The 17,059-nt window shown below is 37.3% G+C and overlaps 1 protein-coding gene across 1 annotated transcript in view; it reads right to left on the bottom strand.

Moving 5' to 3' along the window:
- Positions 1 to 559: 559 nt before the first annotated feature.
- Positions 560 to 17,059, bottom strand: part of LOC308053378 (sodium channel protein type 5 subunit alpha-like) — a gene marked incomplete at both ends in the record, with an annotated part of 32,814 nt that continues 16,314 nt past the window's right edge. The window contains 12 exons of the mRNA XM_080364228.1: positions 560 to 1,758; positions 3,151 to 3,421; positions 3,719 to 3,819; positions 4,432 to 4,573; positions 5,045 to 5,098; positions 5,914 to 6,192; positions 7,611 to 7,718; positions 7,977 to 8,150; positions 8,992 to 9,146; positions 11,612 to 11,732; positions 13,904 to 14,341; positions 16,031 to 16,384. Coding sequence (XP_080220354.1) covers positions 560 to 1,758; positions 3,151 to 3,421; positions 3,719 to 3,819; positions 4,432 to 4,573; positions 5,045 to 5,098; positions 5,914 to 6,192; positions 7,611 to 7,718; positions 7,977 to 8,150; positions 8,992 to 9,146; positions 11,612 to 11,732; positions 13,904 to 14,341; positions 16,031 to 16,384 — 3,396 coding nt within the window. The remainder of the gene's footprint in view (positions 1,759 to 3,150; positions 3,422 to 3,718; positions 3,820 to 4,431; positions 4,574 to 5,044; positions 5,099 to 5,913; positions 6,193 to 7,610; positions 7,719 to 7,976; positions 8,151 to 8,991; positions 9,147 to 11,611; positions 11,733 to 13,903; positions 14,342 to 16,030; positions 16,385 to 17,059) is intronic.

Raw genomic sequence — 17,059 nt, forward strand, 5'->3', positions numbered from 1 at the left:
GTGGATCATGCAGTGGCTATGTTTGTGGTACATCAGTACTCAAAACATTAAAAAAAAAAAATCAGCAGCCATTTGCTTAACAGATTTATAATGAGAGTATCAGTTAGGGATGGAGTAACAGTAAATTTTAGCTCCTTTCCCTTCAGCAGTTTCTCTTAACATTGACACTCTTTTCCTGTTCTCTGGTAGATCTGTTGTCACTTGGACTTTTCTCCACTTCTTGCACCAGGGATAATGTCGGCAGATGTTACCTATCACTGCTGTGAACACACAGCAGCACCCAGGTACCATGAGACCCGCTTTGCATTGGGGTGCCCTTGATCAAACAGATCCGAAACCTTTCATAGCTTTTGTCTCTGCACATGTAAATATTGATCAAAACTGAATATAGAAGAGTCAAAGGCTACAATTTAGCAGCTACCACAGTGATCATGCCTGGTTAACTCATCATGACCAACAAACTTTGTTTAATAGGGAGGCTGCCTCAGCTGACATGAATTTTCAACATCAGTTTCTGTGAACATTTTAAAATATTCTTAGTAACATTGTCACTGATGAATTATTTAACATCTGAAGATTGTTGATTATCTGTAATTTCTTCATTCTCAACCATGAGATTGCCACTACTGGCTCTTGTGACACTGTCATATGATGGAGGAACGGATACTGAGGACAAAGTGTCAGACTTGTCAGGACTCTTACCATACTTCTGACCCATCATAGATGCAATAAGTCCTTCCTTTTCTGGAGCAGCATCTTGAAGAGTGTCAATACTGCAAGTTCTGTGATGGTGCAGGTAAGAAGCCTGCTTTACACAGCGCAGGAGCAAATGACTCCTGTAGGCACGCTGGATGACAGTGGCAGAAGCTTCCTCTTGTCTGTGTCTGAGTGTAGTAGAGATTGGCTCATAGGAATTTTTTGATGGATTGGCAGCCATGAACTTCTCCTCCATTTGTACTTTCAGAGTATCCATCTCCCCAGAATCTCCTAAGACTCGTTTGGTAAAAGCAAACAAGATATCCAGGCAGTGGATCCTATCTCCACTGACCATAGGCAGGTCCATTGCTATGAGTTCAACTTTGTTTGGCTTTGGTACCCGTAAAGGTTCAGCCAGAGCATCTGCAAAGTCTGAAAGCGCAGAGAAAGTTATAAACTGAGTTGCCTCAGGATCAAACTTCTCCCAGATTTCATAAAATATGTCAAAGTCATCTTCCCCTAAAGGTTCTGTACTTTCCTCAGTAGCAACATTGAAGTTCTCCAGAATAACAGCTATGTACATATTTACAACAATGAGAAATGATATGATGATATAACTTACAAAATAAATAATACCTATGGCAGGTTTACCACATTCACCTATAGTACCATTTAGGTTTGGATCACAGTATGGTGGCCCAGTGTTTAAAATAGGGCTGAGAAGACCATCCCAGCCAGCTGACGTGGTGATTTGGAAGAGACAGAGCATGCTGTTAGCAAAGGTCTGGAAGTTGAACATATCGTCAATGCCAGCTTCCATCTTCACGTAGGCAAAGTTAGCCATGCCAAAAATAGAATAAATGAACATGATCAGAAAAAGTAAGAGGCCAATGTTAAATAGAGCAGGTAGGGACATCATTAATGCAAAAAGCAGAGTTCGAATTCCTTTCGCAGCCCGGATGAGTCTCAGTATTCGTCCAATCCGAGCCAAGCGAATGACCCTGAAGAGTGTAGGTGGTAGGAAATGTTCAAATGCTTTACCAATGCCAGCAAGCAGTAAGGCTAAAATGAAAAAGATAACAACTGGTTAGAATATAATTTCTGCTTAACTAGTAGTAGGATTATAGTATCTGTACAGTTGAAAAATTTCTGATGTGTGTGTGCTAAGACACTAGCAGAATAACCTTTAATAATATTTAAAGCTCAAAAATGAGCTGTAGAAATCAGCAATTACGAACTACATTCTTCAGCCACCCTAAGACAGGACCCATTGCACTAAGAATGGCAAGCACCTTTTCTTTGCTGTTTTCAACTTCAAATATTCATACCAATCAACACTTGTTGACTTGTTTTCTTTGACAATGGTTGCATGAATAGTTCAGTGGGTGTAGGTTGTGTATTTACCTTCTAAATTTGACTTCAAATACTAACACTGCAAAACCAAACTAAGAAAACAAGATATAATAACAGTGTCGTGGTCATAATTTAAGTAATATAGTCAAGAGATGTATGTAAAACCGGTGATGAACATAGAAGTTTTGCATGCCACTGTACAATGGCATTTAGTTCATCCAGGGACATAGCTACACTTGGGTGTTACTTTATTATTATTTTGCCTGAAAAAAATCACAGATCTAGTAGCATTAGAAGAGATTTGGCTTTTCTAGGTTTAGAGGTTTTGATACATTTTTTTGGATATCCACTACAGGAACTTAATTTCTTGAGGAAGAGCTATACTCTCACTGCCACCCAAAATGTAACTCATGCTGGAGAAACAAAATACTTTTCTTCACCCGAATGCCTTCTGCTATTTTGACAGTACTGGCCCTAGAAAAGGTTAAATTGGCAGGAGAGCTCTTTATTCCATTCTTCCTTTGCCTTCCCTTCGAAGAAAAGCTAACACATTGGTGGTGTTGTTTTCTATTTTGTCGCACCCTTATTTTCTATCAGCTGTGCCTGTGTTTCCAGAAACTGAATTCTGTAGCCTATAATCTAATTCCACCCTTCATATTCTCTCAATTCAATTCACTATTACAAACACAGATGACAAAAACCAGCAATTTTCATCTGATTGAAGATTTCTTAGTTGGCCCTGAACTTGTAACAATGGAAATTATCACATAATGTGGTACTGGTATGATGGGTTATTAATTCTGTCTTTCAGACTAGAAAAATACAACCTAAAGAACCATTATGAAACATTTTACTTAACATAGTCTACATTTTTTTTAAATATATATTTCTATCAAAAGAATATAGTAAATATTTTTGAAATCTTATTTAATATTATTTTAATAATATGGAGGGGGTTTAGATCATGTAGTTTTCCTCAACAATTTATAGTATTGTGATTTCCAGTTCAACATTCATTTGCAGTTAAAAAATTGTATCTATTTTTCTTTCCTGAAAAGAATAATAATTTACTAAAGAATACACCAAACCAATTTTACTTACCAATAAGTGACATGATCACAACAACTAAGTCAAATATGTTCCAGGCATTTGAGAAGTAGTACTGCCGCAGAGCCACCAATTTCAGTACACATTCCGCAGTAAAAACAGTAACGAAGAGTATATTGATTTTGTTGAGGACTTCAGTCTTTGTGAGACTTTGGTCATAGGTTTCTACCATCATGGAAACCATGTTAAGGCAGATGAGAACCATGATGACAATATCAAAGGCTTGGCATGTTACAATGTCAAAAAGGAACCCTTGGTATCTGTTCTAGAGGAAGAAAGAAACACATCTGGCATCAGTTATAGCGGTAGGGAGTACTCATCTGTACATGTTTCCATCAGCTCCAATTTTTATGTTGAAAAGTTATTCAACTATAATGAAGTCATAGGAGTTTAAGAAAGTCAGAATATAAAAATGACATTAAAAATGCCTTCAGAGCACTAAGTATCAATGTGAAGACAGTATAAATATTTTGTATGCAATATGTAAACATATGCACTTTTCAGTGAATTAAATTGCACTTTTGCAAGGCATTTTCTCTTTGAAGAATTCAGACAGTCCTACCAGTGGTCTTGGAATGGGTTTTTGAGGTTTTTTGGATCCCAACTTTTTCATTGCACTGTAGTATTTTCTCTGTTCTTCTGTCATAAAGATATCTTCCCCACCTAAGTATATAAAGAAATGTCACTATTTTGGTGAGAAAGCAGCACTATTGTAATTGCAAAGTCTAAAATGCTGGAAACTAACACTCCTTGCTGTTCACATCTTACTAGCACTAGCCCTTCCCATAATTTGTATCCAAAAAAAACCAGAGTGGCACAAACCATAAATTCACAGACAAAAGTCCTGGCTAGCTCAGAAAGCACAAAAATAAAGGATCTAGTGAAAACCTGGATAGGAACAACTCTTTCCCTGGCTTCCCACCTCCTGTTCTTGTTGAATATTCAAAATATTCATCAGAGCATCCGTCCCAAAGCATTTTCTAAGTAACGAGTCTCATGCTGTGCTTAGTGCCAAAAAACAAGGAGCAAAATTTTAAGGGGCTGTAGAGAAGAAGTCATTGCCTTTGAAATGCTGGGAATGAGCTGGGTATTCAGTTTACAGGAGAAAAGAAAGAAGGAAGAACCTCACCCTGAGTGTTACTTCTGCTGATTTAATTACTAATGCTCTTGTAAATGCCAATAGAAGTTTTAGATTCTGTGCACAGCAAGGACCATGTTCTGTGAAGACAGCATTGCTTGAGATACAGTGGGTGCCATGGAGCACAACCAATATACTTATCTTTTTCTTTTGTTGATTGAAATTGTCAATAATAACACCAACAAAGAGATTCAGGGTAAAGAAAGATCCGAAGATGATGAAGTTCACGAAGTAGAGATACATAAACACACTGTGCTCCATTTGCGGCTGCTCATATTTCTGCAGAGAGGAGAAGCAACATGAAAAATTATCAACAACAACACGGGTCCAATTCAGAGTAATATTCATATTGCAAATCACTTCACAAATTGATTCCAGGAGATTTACAGCCCTTCTGCTACTTCTGACAAAATTGGTATATCTTAACACTACCAATAATGCATAACACAAAATATTATATGTATACCAGATCTCCATCAATGATACAGGGCGCTTGAAGGTGAATTCACATGGAGACCTTGCACTAGAGGTAACTGCATTTAGGTGAGTGGATCTGGGGTTGAATCCCACTCCCTATTACAACAGATTAGGATACTATGAGTCACTCACAAAAGAAATGTTTACATCGCCTGATAAAAATAATTACTGGAAAGATTTCCACAGGCAGCAGATATAAAAGTGAAAAAATCATAACGCTTTTGTAGAAAGCAATAGCATTAACAAATTACAGGTTTGAAGATAGTCACTGACCTCTCGTGAATCTACTGCTGCATACATGATGTCCATCCATCCTTTAAAAGTTGCCTAGAATGAGAGATTATGGAAAATGTGTTTAAATTTCAGGGTAAAATCACAGAATACAGAATGTTAGAGATTGGAAGGGACCTCGAAAGATCATCAAATCCAATCCCCCCGCCAGAGCAGGAACACCCAGATGAGGTTACACAGGAAGGTGTCCAGGTGGGTTGGAATGTCTGCAGAGAAGGAGACTCCACAACCCCCCTGGGCAGCCTGGGCCAGGCTCTGCCACCCTCACTGAGAAGAAGTTTCTTCTCAAATTTAAGTGGAACCTCCTGTGTTCCAGTTTGTACCCCTTCTGTCTTCACATCATTTGCAATATTCAAATGACACTGGCTGGAGTAAGAGCCTTTGGTATGGTCACACACACTGCACCAAGCTCTGACTTCAGGGAAATGTGCCCCTGCTGCATGTCTGGCATTCTCAGCCTCATCAAGATGTGGAAGCTTGCTAAGGTGGGACAGAACATATTGCCCTAGGATGCTGACAGGGCAAACCTTCACTAGCATGGACTCCTGAAGGCCTTACAACCCTTATGGCTGAAAAAAAAAAATCTCTATTACACAAGATTAATTTGATATTTTCCCCAGATTTTCATCTGAGACTGACTCCAGCACTCGATCTCATGAAGCTGCTGGAGGCTGAAACAGCACTTGTCCACCACATGCTTACTTTATCACCTGGAAAATCACAGCAGGATGTAATTTGTCCCCCTATTTCCATTATGGTCTTTTCCATCACCCACAGAGATGACTTGGGAGCTGACAGGAAGTCAAACCCATCTGACATGGTGCTGGCTAGTGAAGGCGAGCAGCACTTACCACCTGAAGAAGAGCCAGGTAGCCAGAGCCAACATTATCAAAGTTGACTTTAACATTGACCCAGAATATTTTTCCTGAGGTATTAGACTTTTTACAGTCCATTATGTCATTGATTGAATCATCTAATTCTGAATCTTCTTCTGTCAGGTTGACACATTTCCCAAACTTCCCAGCAAAGAGGTTCACTCCCATGATGCTGAAGATGAGCCAGAAGATAAGGCAGACAAGCAGAACATTCATGATGGAAGGGATGGCTCCCACGAGGGCATTGACAACCACCTTGGATGAAATGGGAGAGGAAAAATATGCTTAAACAAAGATGACCTCAAGTTTCTGCTCCAATAAGCAGTCATTTAGTTATCTCAGCAAAAATAAATATGTTTTCCATATAAATACTAGTCACAGCTGGCATGGGTATCTTGAACAAAGATTCAAAGGTATCTCTTCGACTTTCAAAGGAGTAGTTGATATTTTGGGGCTGCTGTGAGCCACTACCACATAAGTATACAACAATGTGAGTTCCTCTTCTTTTGATGACTTCCCATGGGTTTTGGAGTGGGGGATGTCCTGTTTGTGTATTTCCAACTTTTATAACATAAAATTTCTGGACAATTTGTCCATAAGCACTAGTGCAGAGGATTGGATTATTAAGACTGTAGAAAGTAGTTTTTAAAAGGACCAGTAACAACTCTCCTCTAGTATTTTGCTAGATCTATTACTTTTAGTCAATTATGATTGTGTTTGGGGGTCTATAACCATGAGCTGAGTATTTTTCTGTACTAGGTGCTGAAAAGCACAGAAAATGTCCATGTAGGTTTTAAGTGCATGCTAAGACATAACAGATTGCTTCATAACATGGGGCAGTGAATGGAAACAATGAGAAAATAACATAGAGTTTCACAGTGAAGATGGTGAACTCAGCAGTCAGGTTGCAGAGAAGAACTTGATGGACCAGAAGAAAAATCAAAGAGCTTTGTGAAGGGCCACAAACATTCTGCACAGCAAGACCGAAAGTAAAATTGTACTTGTTTCAAAAATGACTCCAGACACAGAAATTTTGACATTAAATTAATAAACAGAATGTATTCCTTTCTCTCCACCTTCACAGTGACAAGGATGTGATTCGTAATTACAGTCACAGCCAGCAGTTTCACATTGTTCCAGATGCTGCTTTGATGGAAAAAGGCAGCAAATATTCTAGAGATAAACACTCCTGCTCTTTGAAAGACAATGTCTATTTGGAAATATAATTTGAGCAAAGTACCTCTTAACAGTCTAACGCCTTTGTAAATCAATCCAGTAGAAACTTGCAAAATGGAGGTGATTCTTTCCTCTGAGTTAGCTTGACTTCAGATTTCAAAAATGAGAATTGTGCTCACAGTAAAAAAAAAATTAAATAGAGAATAAATACTACCTCAGTGAGAGAGAAACACAACAATGACTGAGCAGGAGCAGAACAAAGTTCTACCTAGTCTAATTTTAGGTTCAATGGCACTAGGATTGATCACTCGAGGAAAGTCTATAAGTAACAGCCAAGTACAGAAGAGTGCAGCAAAGGTGCCTTTTCAAAATTCATTTTGTAAGTGCTAAACTGAACTTGAGATAGACCCCTGAACTTCATAAAGACACAGTCATGGGGTATGAAATTATTACACGCTAATTAGTACTGACAGTGTTTATTTTGTACTCAGTCTTACCCTCATCCCCTCAAATCGTGACAATGCTCTTAAGGGTCTCAGAGCTCGGAGAGTCCTAAGAGATTTCACGGCCTCAAATGTACTGCCTAAGAGGTTTATTAAAGAGGCCTGAATGGGAAGACAAAAGAAAATATTAGCAACATTCTGACATATTTTTCCTTTATTGCTGTTAAAAAACAAACAAACAAAAACCTAACAAAACACCCACATCTCCCCATATTTTCAATGCCTGGAATGCAATTTCCTGAGACCATAATTAAAGGAGGTAAGAGTGCTGTCTTATCTTCATATCCAGAAAACAGTCAGTGATTCTGCTACTGCCTCCTGTGTCAGGACTCACATAGAAATGCCAAAGGCAGAACTTACAGCCACAATAAAGAAATCCAGCCAGCACCAGACATTGGTGAAATACTTTTTGAAGCCGTAAGCCACCCATTTCAGGAGCATCTCCAGAACAAAGATGAAAGTGAACAGTTTGTCAAGAAACGCCAATATCATTTTAATTCTTTTTCTCTCATTTATATGGATGTCTTCAAATGCCTGAAATCATAATATATAGATAAATGGCAAAAGTTAGAGATGAGCTTTTTAAAATGAAGTTTATCATCATTAAGACCTCTTAATCATTTGATACGTGTTTTACACAGAACTGAACCTGGGCTTTTACTCAAATCTATGTCAGCTGATAAAACTGTAATTCTCCTTATCCCTTCTCTTTCTTTTACCCTGTCTAGTACACCCCACGGACACACACATCATACACACCTAGGAGGAGAGTATAAACTTAGAATCACAGAATAGTTTGGGTTGAAGGGACCTCCAAAGCCCATCCAGTGCCACCCCTGCCATGAGCAGGGACATCTTCACCAGCTCAGGTTGCTCAGAGCTCCGTCCAGCCTGGCCTGGGATGTCTCCAGGGATGGTTCATCCACCACCTCTCTGGGCAACCTGGGACAGGCTCTCACCACCCTCCGTGTCAAAAATTTTTTCTTTAAATGAATTTCTAAAAATATACTTTCAAGAGGACCAAGTACTATTTGTATTAAGTTTATTTGTTTTAGTCACAAAAAAATCTATTTCAAACTGTGAAATAACTTCCAGAGAAAGCCAGAAATACCCAGTATACAGTCAGAATAAAAATGGATTCTGAGAACTGCATATTTTAAACATTTTTCACTCTCTCTCATCATTTGAAATAACATGAATAATGAATTTGCATTAATTACAGTAGTGAATAAATGACTGCTATCTGAACCCTCTTTGTTTTTCTCCTGTTGAGTTCAAAGATATTCACTGTGTTTTCTGCTAAAAACAACTTATCTGAGTGCAAAATAAAGCTAAAATGCTTCTAAATAAATAGATACAATTGTGTTATACTAACCAGGGCTCCACTGCTCAGAAGAATCATGAATATAATAAAGGATTCAAACCAGGAGTGTTCGACAATCTGGTAGCAGGTTTTTCTCAGATTCCACCATGTTTCTCCTCCGAACTTTTTGGCACTTCCCACATAACAATGAAAGTATCGAACACAAGCTGGAAGTGAGACACAACAATGAAAGTATGGAATGAATGTACATGCGTATGAAGGGTTGCTCAAGAGACGTCTCGCAAACTTCATAGTTGGATTTTTGAATGTTGTGCCATAAGAAAACAAAACAAAACAAAACCAAAAATAATCTAATTTTATTTGTCTTGTAACTCTTATTTTTATACATATGAAGTAGGTCAAGGCCCTTTGGACAACTTTCCACTGTTCCAAGATATTTCTGAGACACTGGACTCACAAAACTCCAGGTCCATGGGAAGAGGCTTGATGCTACAAAAGCCTTTCTCAGTTTCTGCACAGTTTGGAGAGCACAGACAAGATACCCTGGAACAAAAAGTCTTGGAGACAGAGAAGGTAAACTGTTGCTTTCAATATTGCAGCATCATATCCTGCCTTGCAGGGCATATTCATTTATTTATTTGCTTCTGAAAGTATGGAGTAACTGATTTAATATCATATAAGCTGCAATAATGTTATATTCTAGCCAACACATAGGGACCATAAAATAAGACATCTCCTTTCAAGCTCACCAAATTACTTATAACAGGCCATGACACCAGGGCAAATTAACATTTCCTGACCACCTCATTACAAAACCTTGGCATTTATTACTTATTAATTTTGCCAAAACCTTTTGCTAATATTTTCCTTGGTGTGTGCTCTATGCTAATTCGTGTTTCCATTGTGGCAAAAAATTTCAGTCAGAAGGCTTCTGTCATTTCCAAGCGTAAAAAAAATAGTGTATACATGTGTTGTATGTATATATGATGTCTTACACACATATGAGATATTGTTGTATATATAACTCATATATATAACAGAACATAATATACCAAAAATTCTGATTATCTTTCCTTCAATAATCCCAGTTTCCCCAGTAATGTGGATCTGGGATTTAAAATGAGGCAGGGAATGGCACTTGCACAAAATAGGGACTTTTTTTTGTGCAGAAATCTGTGTTAGGTACAGATTTGCTGCATCTTCAGTGAGTTCTCCAATGGTTTGGCCACAGTAGGCACAGTCCAGCCTGGGACTACAGACCACAAACAAGACATTTCCCATTTCTTCTCTGGAGCAGGGAAAGAGAAAAGAGGAAAAAAAAGAGAAAATAAAATAAATAAAATAAAATAAAATAATAAAATAAATAAAATTAAATTAAATTAAATTTATTTCTTTTGTTCTAATGGTTGTACTAGCAAAACTCGACATCAATAAAGTAGTTTTGAAAAAAACCCTGTAGGTCCGAACTCTGACATCTGTATTATTAATGCAATATTTGTGTTTGTTTTGGTTTTTTTTTCCGGAGAAAACAAACTGCAATGTAGGTACAGTCGATCTCCCTCTGGATTTATGATGTATAACATAACAGTAAAAATACACATATTATTAGTAGGCAGAGAATACTTTCCATTCAGGCACAACACCCCTCTAGCTTCAAATAATTCCTACATGCTTCACTGTTATTGACTGAATCCTAAAACTATGCACTAGAAGTTTCATTGACCCAAAAAGGGCACAATACTAAAACAAACAAACAAAAACAGAATAGAAGAAAATGTGGGACCTGGGTCAAAATGGTCATGGTGAGCCAGGCTGACTGGGTGAGCAAAGAGCAAGTTGGAGTACCAAGAAGAATCTAATATAACACACTTTGATAAAATGAGCCTATAAACTGACCTGACCTGATTTGTTCTCTCGCAACTCATACAGAGAGTGCAGTGATTACCCCTGGCTCTCAGTAGTGACAGTTATTTGAGAAAAGTCGCAAGAGCTATTTCTTTGCGTTTTATGGAAACCGCATACTGTTACATATGTTAGGGTAGGAACAATTTCTAAAAGTACTCAACACATCTCATAAAAACTAGCAAAGCTAAATGTTGTATGATGAATGGAGAGAGAATTCCCAGATTCCCAGATTATCATCCTATAGAAATTCAACTTCATCCTAGCATCTTCTCTCTGCTTTTTTTCACTCCTTTGTTTCTTATAGAGATTGCTCATGAAATGCTATTCAAGGAATAATACTTTGCATCAGTGTAAATGTTTAACAAATCTGATGTGCCAAACACCTTGTTCCAGGGGCCACTGTCAGGTGAGAACTGATCACATACACTTCTCTTATGTTAATCTCCCAAATGTTACCTTGATGTTGACCAACAGAGTGAAATTCATTTCACTTCACTACAATAATCTCATATTTGAGGGTTGGATCTATGCCATTACCCAGGTCCCAGTTAGAAGCAACTGGCTTTAGAGGAAAAGGGGTTGATTTTTCAGGTGCCACAATCTATCTGTTGACTAGAGAGGGACAATGATTTGGACAATTTATCTCATTTCCAGATAACTAAAATTAACTGAAAATAATCTCACCCCATTGGTTCAGCATCCCTAGAGAACCAAATCTGGTTTTGACTCTTCTCACTTCCCAGTAGTGAAACAATGAGAGTCTTACCTTCTGGAAAACACTTTTCTGGAGTCTTGAAGTCTTCAGCAAACTCTGGAATCTGCCTCAAAAGATCTTCAGGGTTTGTCAGATCCACGGTGCTGCCTTCAGAAGAGCTGACACTGTCAAACTACCGAGCCAAATAAGATCAGGCATTGATTCTTTCTACATTCAGCTCCAAATGAATAAATTCATCCGTATACAAATAAGATTCAAAATTCAAACTTGGTTAATATTTCAAGTAGTGTGGGTAATGGAACAAACTTCGTGATTTTTGAAGTATATGAATTTTAAGTACCAATCAAAATAGGGCCAAAGCTGTAGAATGACAATATCTATCTATATGAACCAGATGTAACTGCCTAATAAGCTGGTAAACTGAAGAGCTTTTGAATTGCTTATAACTATATGTAGTCCTCAAAGCGGAATGAACTACTTGGGTTAAAACCATGGCATCGTATAAAGCTGCATTCAAACAGGAGAACCAGATAAATATCCCTGGTATTGTATGAGGAACTGAGCACCCATGACAGTATTTATGAAGCAGAAATTGGAATCACATCGCATATTCTCCAATTACAAAGCTTTTCGCTATCCTATTACACTGAATATAATATATGATGAGTCAGCAGTGTGTTACAAATTACTTTATGCTTTTATTCTTTTATATTTGTGTGTTGCTGTCTGTTACTTTTTAAATGTATTCTTTATTCAAAATTATTCTAAAAATATTTTAAATTAAAAACTACTGTGTTTAATGTCATAGTGAGAAACTCAATTAAAGTATTACATTTCTTGAAAAAGATACTTAGGACACAGTCAGACTTGCTGGAATTTCCCACTTTTATGTGGAAGCATATATTTTTCTGTCTTTTTTTTCCTCCTCTCCGTTTTTTCGTAGACTCAGATTTCAATAAATGGAAAGTAGCACAGAGAATTTTATGAATTATTTATTTGAATTGAATTATTTTGTAGTTCTTCCATTTCTAAACACTCTCTTGCCTATACATACGTTTTTCTTAAACATCAATACCTAGAAACCCAGCATGGCTTCGATTTCATTCACATAATTCTGGCACCTTCATTAACCAGCCCAACCGGCTACTGCAAGCTCAGAGCTGCTGCTCCCACTAAATTCCAGCAAAGCCTTGAACAGAAATATACCTGTGCTTGACTATTTTTGGAAAGTTAATACTGTAGGAAAAAAAAATGGTTACTTCATTTTGCTCTGATGATGACGGTTCAAGCTTCCTGTCCTTTCCGAGGTAAAGCACACTGAAATCTTCAGAGGAAAATCCCGATCCTTTGCTCCAGCTTCCTGAAGTTTTCCCTCTTTCTCCCCTTTGCCTCAGGTGATTTTCATCCTGAAAATAATCTGTGGATTAGAGGGGGTTTCTTTTCTCTTTCGAAGGGTGGACAAGTTGGAAGGGAAAGAAAGATAAGACATGCATTTAATTTAAAGTGGGTCCCTCCAGACAAAAGCCATAAGGTATGATCATTCTGAGTCTCTGATTTTACCTAAGGATAGAGAAAGGGAATTTTTCCTGATGGATATGCAGCAAACTGAGGAATTAGTACTTTAGTGAACTAGTCAAAAGTTAAGCTAGAATTTATGCATAAGTATTAAGAAAGAAACTTAAGGTGGGAAATTCTGAGACCAGAATGGCATTCTTCTGTGGTTAAAATACAACTGAAAAATTCAGAGAAAGCAAAGAAATAGGATAATATATACTATTATATAAGAAACACGATCTTAACAGAGTAGCTCCATACTTAATCCTTCTAAAAATTACTATGTAGTACACACAGCAAGGACAAATACAAAGAATGGACCAGACCTATAACTTCATATTATGAGTCTATGATAATGTTCTTTCTGCAGAACATACATTTTTTTTGTGCCATGTAAATAATGCCAAAATAGTTGGCATTATTTACATAACTGTTTACATAAATATTACAAGTTCACCAAGGACTGGCACAGTTATCTAAGGGCTATGTAATTACCTGTGTGTAATACAATGTGTCAGCTATGAATCCCTGCAGCAAACCCAACGATTTATGGTCTTCCTTTTAAGACCATGAGAGACTCTTGATGTTTAAAAGGCTCCAAGTGATAATTTACCTTCACTCTAAATATTAATATTTTTGGTTCTAGTTCAAAATTTGGTAATTCTCTGGAAATGGGTCAACACATACCCCCCATGTTCTGCTAGAGACAGTCTTCTACCACATATGAACCCTTCAATATATGTGTATACATATATGCACTGTTTGAACACAAATAAAGAAATGTACTACCTGTTTACTGTATTCTATGTCTGTAAATGTGCTCAGATTATCATCATCTTCAAAACCCTCACTTGTATTCTCTGCTTCAGCAATAGGGACACAAACAAATATATTGGGATTGGTAATAAAATCTTCAAGATTTGAGCATTTGTCCGCATTTTTCTCAGCCCACTCATTATTGTAATTCTCTTTACAATTTTGTATTTCTTCACGCTTGAACCTAAGTGAGTTCTGCGCAGTCAACTTGATTTTCTTCCTCTGTGCTTTCTTTATATGCTTGAGCTTTCCACAACAGATATCCCACATAACACTCTTCACATAGTGAAACCCCTTGTGAATCCGAGCAAAGGCAATCCGAAGATTGTTCATCTCTCCGTCATCCTCTGCTGTCTGGAGAGAGTCTGTACTGAAGGAATTCAGCAGCAGTGCAATGAAAAGGTTGAGAACCTGAAAGGCATTGAAACAATAATAATAAAATTAAAGTTCAGGAGAGTAGCTTTCAGAAATCTAAATTCTAATTTTGAAGAAGACAGATACTATCAAAGTTCAGGCTTACTGAGCAAACAAAAGCAAGGTAATAAAGAAATTACTATTACTGATCACATTATGGTTGAAGAAATAAACTCTCTCAGAAAATCTGATGTTTCCATGAGCTTCTTCCACAAAATGTTATTTTAAGTGGTAGCTAAAACAGATTTGTGCATGCCAAATACAGTATTCGGTCAAAACAACTTTTCAAACGTTATAGTAGTAATAAAAGCTATGATTATGGCTTGTTGGTTTAATAATATCTCTTCCTTCTTCAGACTACAATTAAATCAGGCCTCCACGGAGCTACTTCCAAAATCCTATATGAGATCTGGAGCTACTTCCAAAATCCTATATGAGATCAGATTCAGGCCAGGCTATTCCATTCAATATGCAACACTGTCACAAAAATAAAGAAAAATCAAGAGAAGCTCAAAGTGAGGTTTCAATTTAAATAGAAGAATTTATGAACTTCACTCTTTTTTTTATTTCCTAAGGGAATGGAAGAATTTTTAATTTTTTTCTGATGTTGCCATATGGGATGGAATCTATGTATCTTAATTTTTATGGTGTCAGAACTGGGCAGATATCCCCCTTGAGTCATTGAGGACCCCAGTCAGTGGAGAACATTGGCCCTCCAGAGACCAGTTCATCCCATCTGTCTTAGTTATTGACCTTAAGCTGGAACAAATCTCACTCTTGGATACCTTTCTGTTTCCTTTGATACTAAGAAAGCCTAAACAAGGAATGTAGGCTAAGCACTTAATTGTTCGACAGTTAACGTTAAGTGATACGAATAACTCTCACAGCATTTCATCCCTGAAATCAATCATTGCATTGTAGAACAGCTGGGACTTAAAACCTGGGTATTCTGGGTTCAGCCAAAGAACAGGTATTTCCTGTAAGGGACTGCTCAGACTTAATTATTTTCAGTGGTTTCTTGAATTAAGGGAAGACTAGTATATGAATGATACTAAGAATGACATGGCAAACAAAGCTACTAACAAAAGATATTTATAATTCAGGCAGAAACAAGGGAACAGGACTGAGAAGGCAGCCTGTCCCTGGGTTGAGTTTGCCATAGTAGGATCTAGCTCTTTGGTGTAAATGTACTTAGAGATTATCAAAGAAAATCCTGATTTCAGTGATAGGAGTGTAGGTTCTGCCATTTGCTGATAAAGAATTCAATACATGGGATCTTAAAAAAAATACCAAACAAACACATTTTAATTTACGGATGGACTTAAGCACTTAGATCCGCTAATTCAAGCGGGTAAGCCATAAGCCTTACTGGTTATTTACATCCAAATCCCAAAATGTGAAGAAACATAGTTGCCTGTATTATATTTACTGCAAAGATATTAGTTGTCACGTTGCCATGTGAAAAGGTCAAGTGAAGCTGTGTGCAGAGCACACAAATTGTGAAAAGATGGGCAGCATCTCAAAAGTGAAAGGCAAGAGCGGTTTTTGCAGACCATAATATGCACAGATAACTCTTTCACCTATGTTTCGGGAAACGACTTTTTTTTTTTTTTTTTTTGACAAAACGGCAATTAAGTAGATTCTACCATAGACGGGATAAAGAGAAGAAAATTCTGGAAAACTCACCACTAAATTTCCTATCACCATGACCATCAGAAAGACAAGAAGGCACAGTGGTGGTCCAGCGACAACCATGCAGTCCCACATGGTTTCAATCCATTCTCCACACAGAATTCGGAAAATGACAAGGAATGAGTGGTAAAAGTCCATCATGTGCCAGCGTGGCTTGCCATTTTTGGTTATTTTATGGCTGTTCTCCCAATAGCTTCTCCCAAAAAGTTGCACCCCTACTATAGCGAAAATGAAAATGATGATTGCCAGGACGAGGGTCAGATTACTTAATGCTCCCAGAGAGTTACCAATTATTTTAATTAGGGTGTTTAAAGTTGGCCAGGACTTCGCCAGCTTGAAAACCCGCAGCTGTGTAGAAATATAAAACATAATGTTAGATGTTGGTAGAAGTAGCCCATCTTTTCACCACTCAATTCTTGCAAAAACTATTTTACAGATATTCTGAACTATTCCAGTAATGTAATATTTGTGACACCATGACACTAGTATTATTTCAAGTATTTATAGGTTTTTTTAAATTATTTTTCTTTTTTTTTTTTTTTTTTTACTGGGCAAATTGTATAGGACCAGACTAACTTGAGTCCCTTGTAGGTGTTTGACCCACACATGCAGGGATCCATACAATGTGTTTGATATAGACTATGGTGCTTGATTTGCATGTAACAGAAAGGACCAAAGCTGGGAGACCGGCTACTATATTACTATAAAATGGCTCTATCTTTTGGTAAAGCAACCTAAATTGGTTCACAGAATACAATATGCATACCTTAACATAATTTCATATCTATTTTAAGCATTTTTTTTCTATATTTATACTCCAGCACTTGTCTACTCTGTAATATTTTTTCCTCTGAATATTTCCTAGTACGTTCAAGAGAAATATATATCTCATTGAACTCTAATATCCCAGGGAGTTTAAGACTCTGTTTCGTATTCCTAGTGCCAAAAGGAGCTGGGAGGGTGGGGGAAATCATTTTCTGCATCCTAACTGCAGAAAACAGAAGTATTTTCTATTTATTCACA

This window comes from Nesoenas mayeri, assembly GCF_963082525.1.
Source record: "Nesoenas mayeri genome assembly, chromosome: 2".
NCBI lineage: Eukaryota > Metazoa > Chordata > Aves > Columbiformes > Columbidae > Nesoenas > Nesoenas mayeri.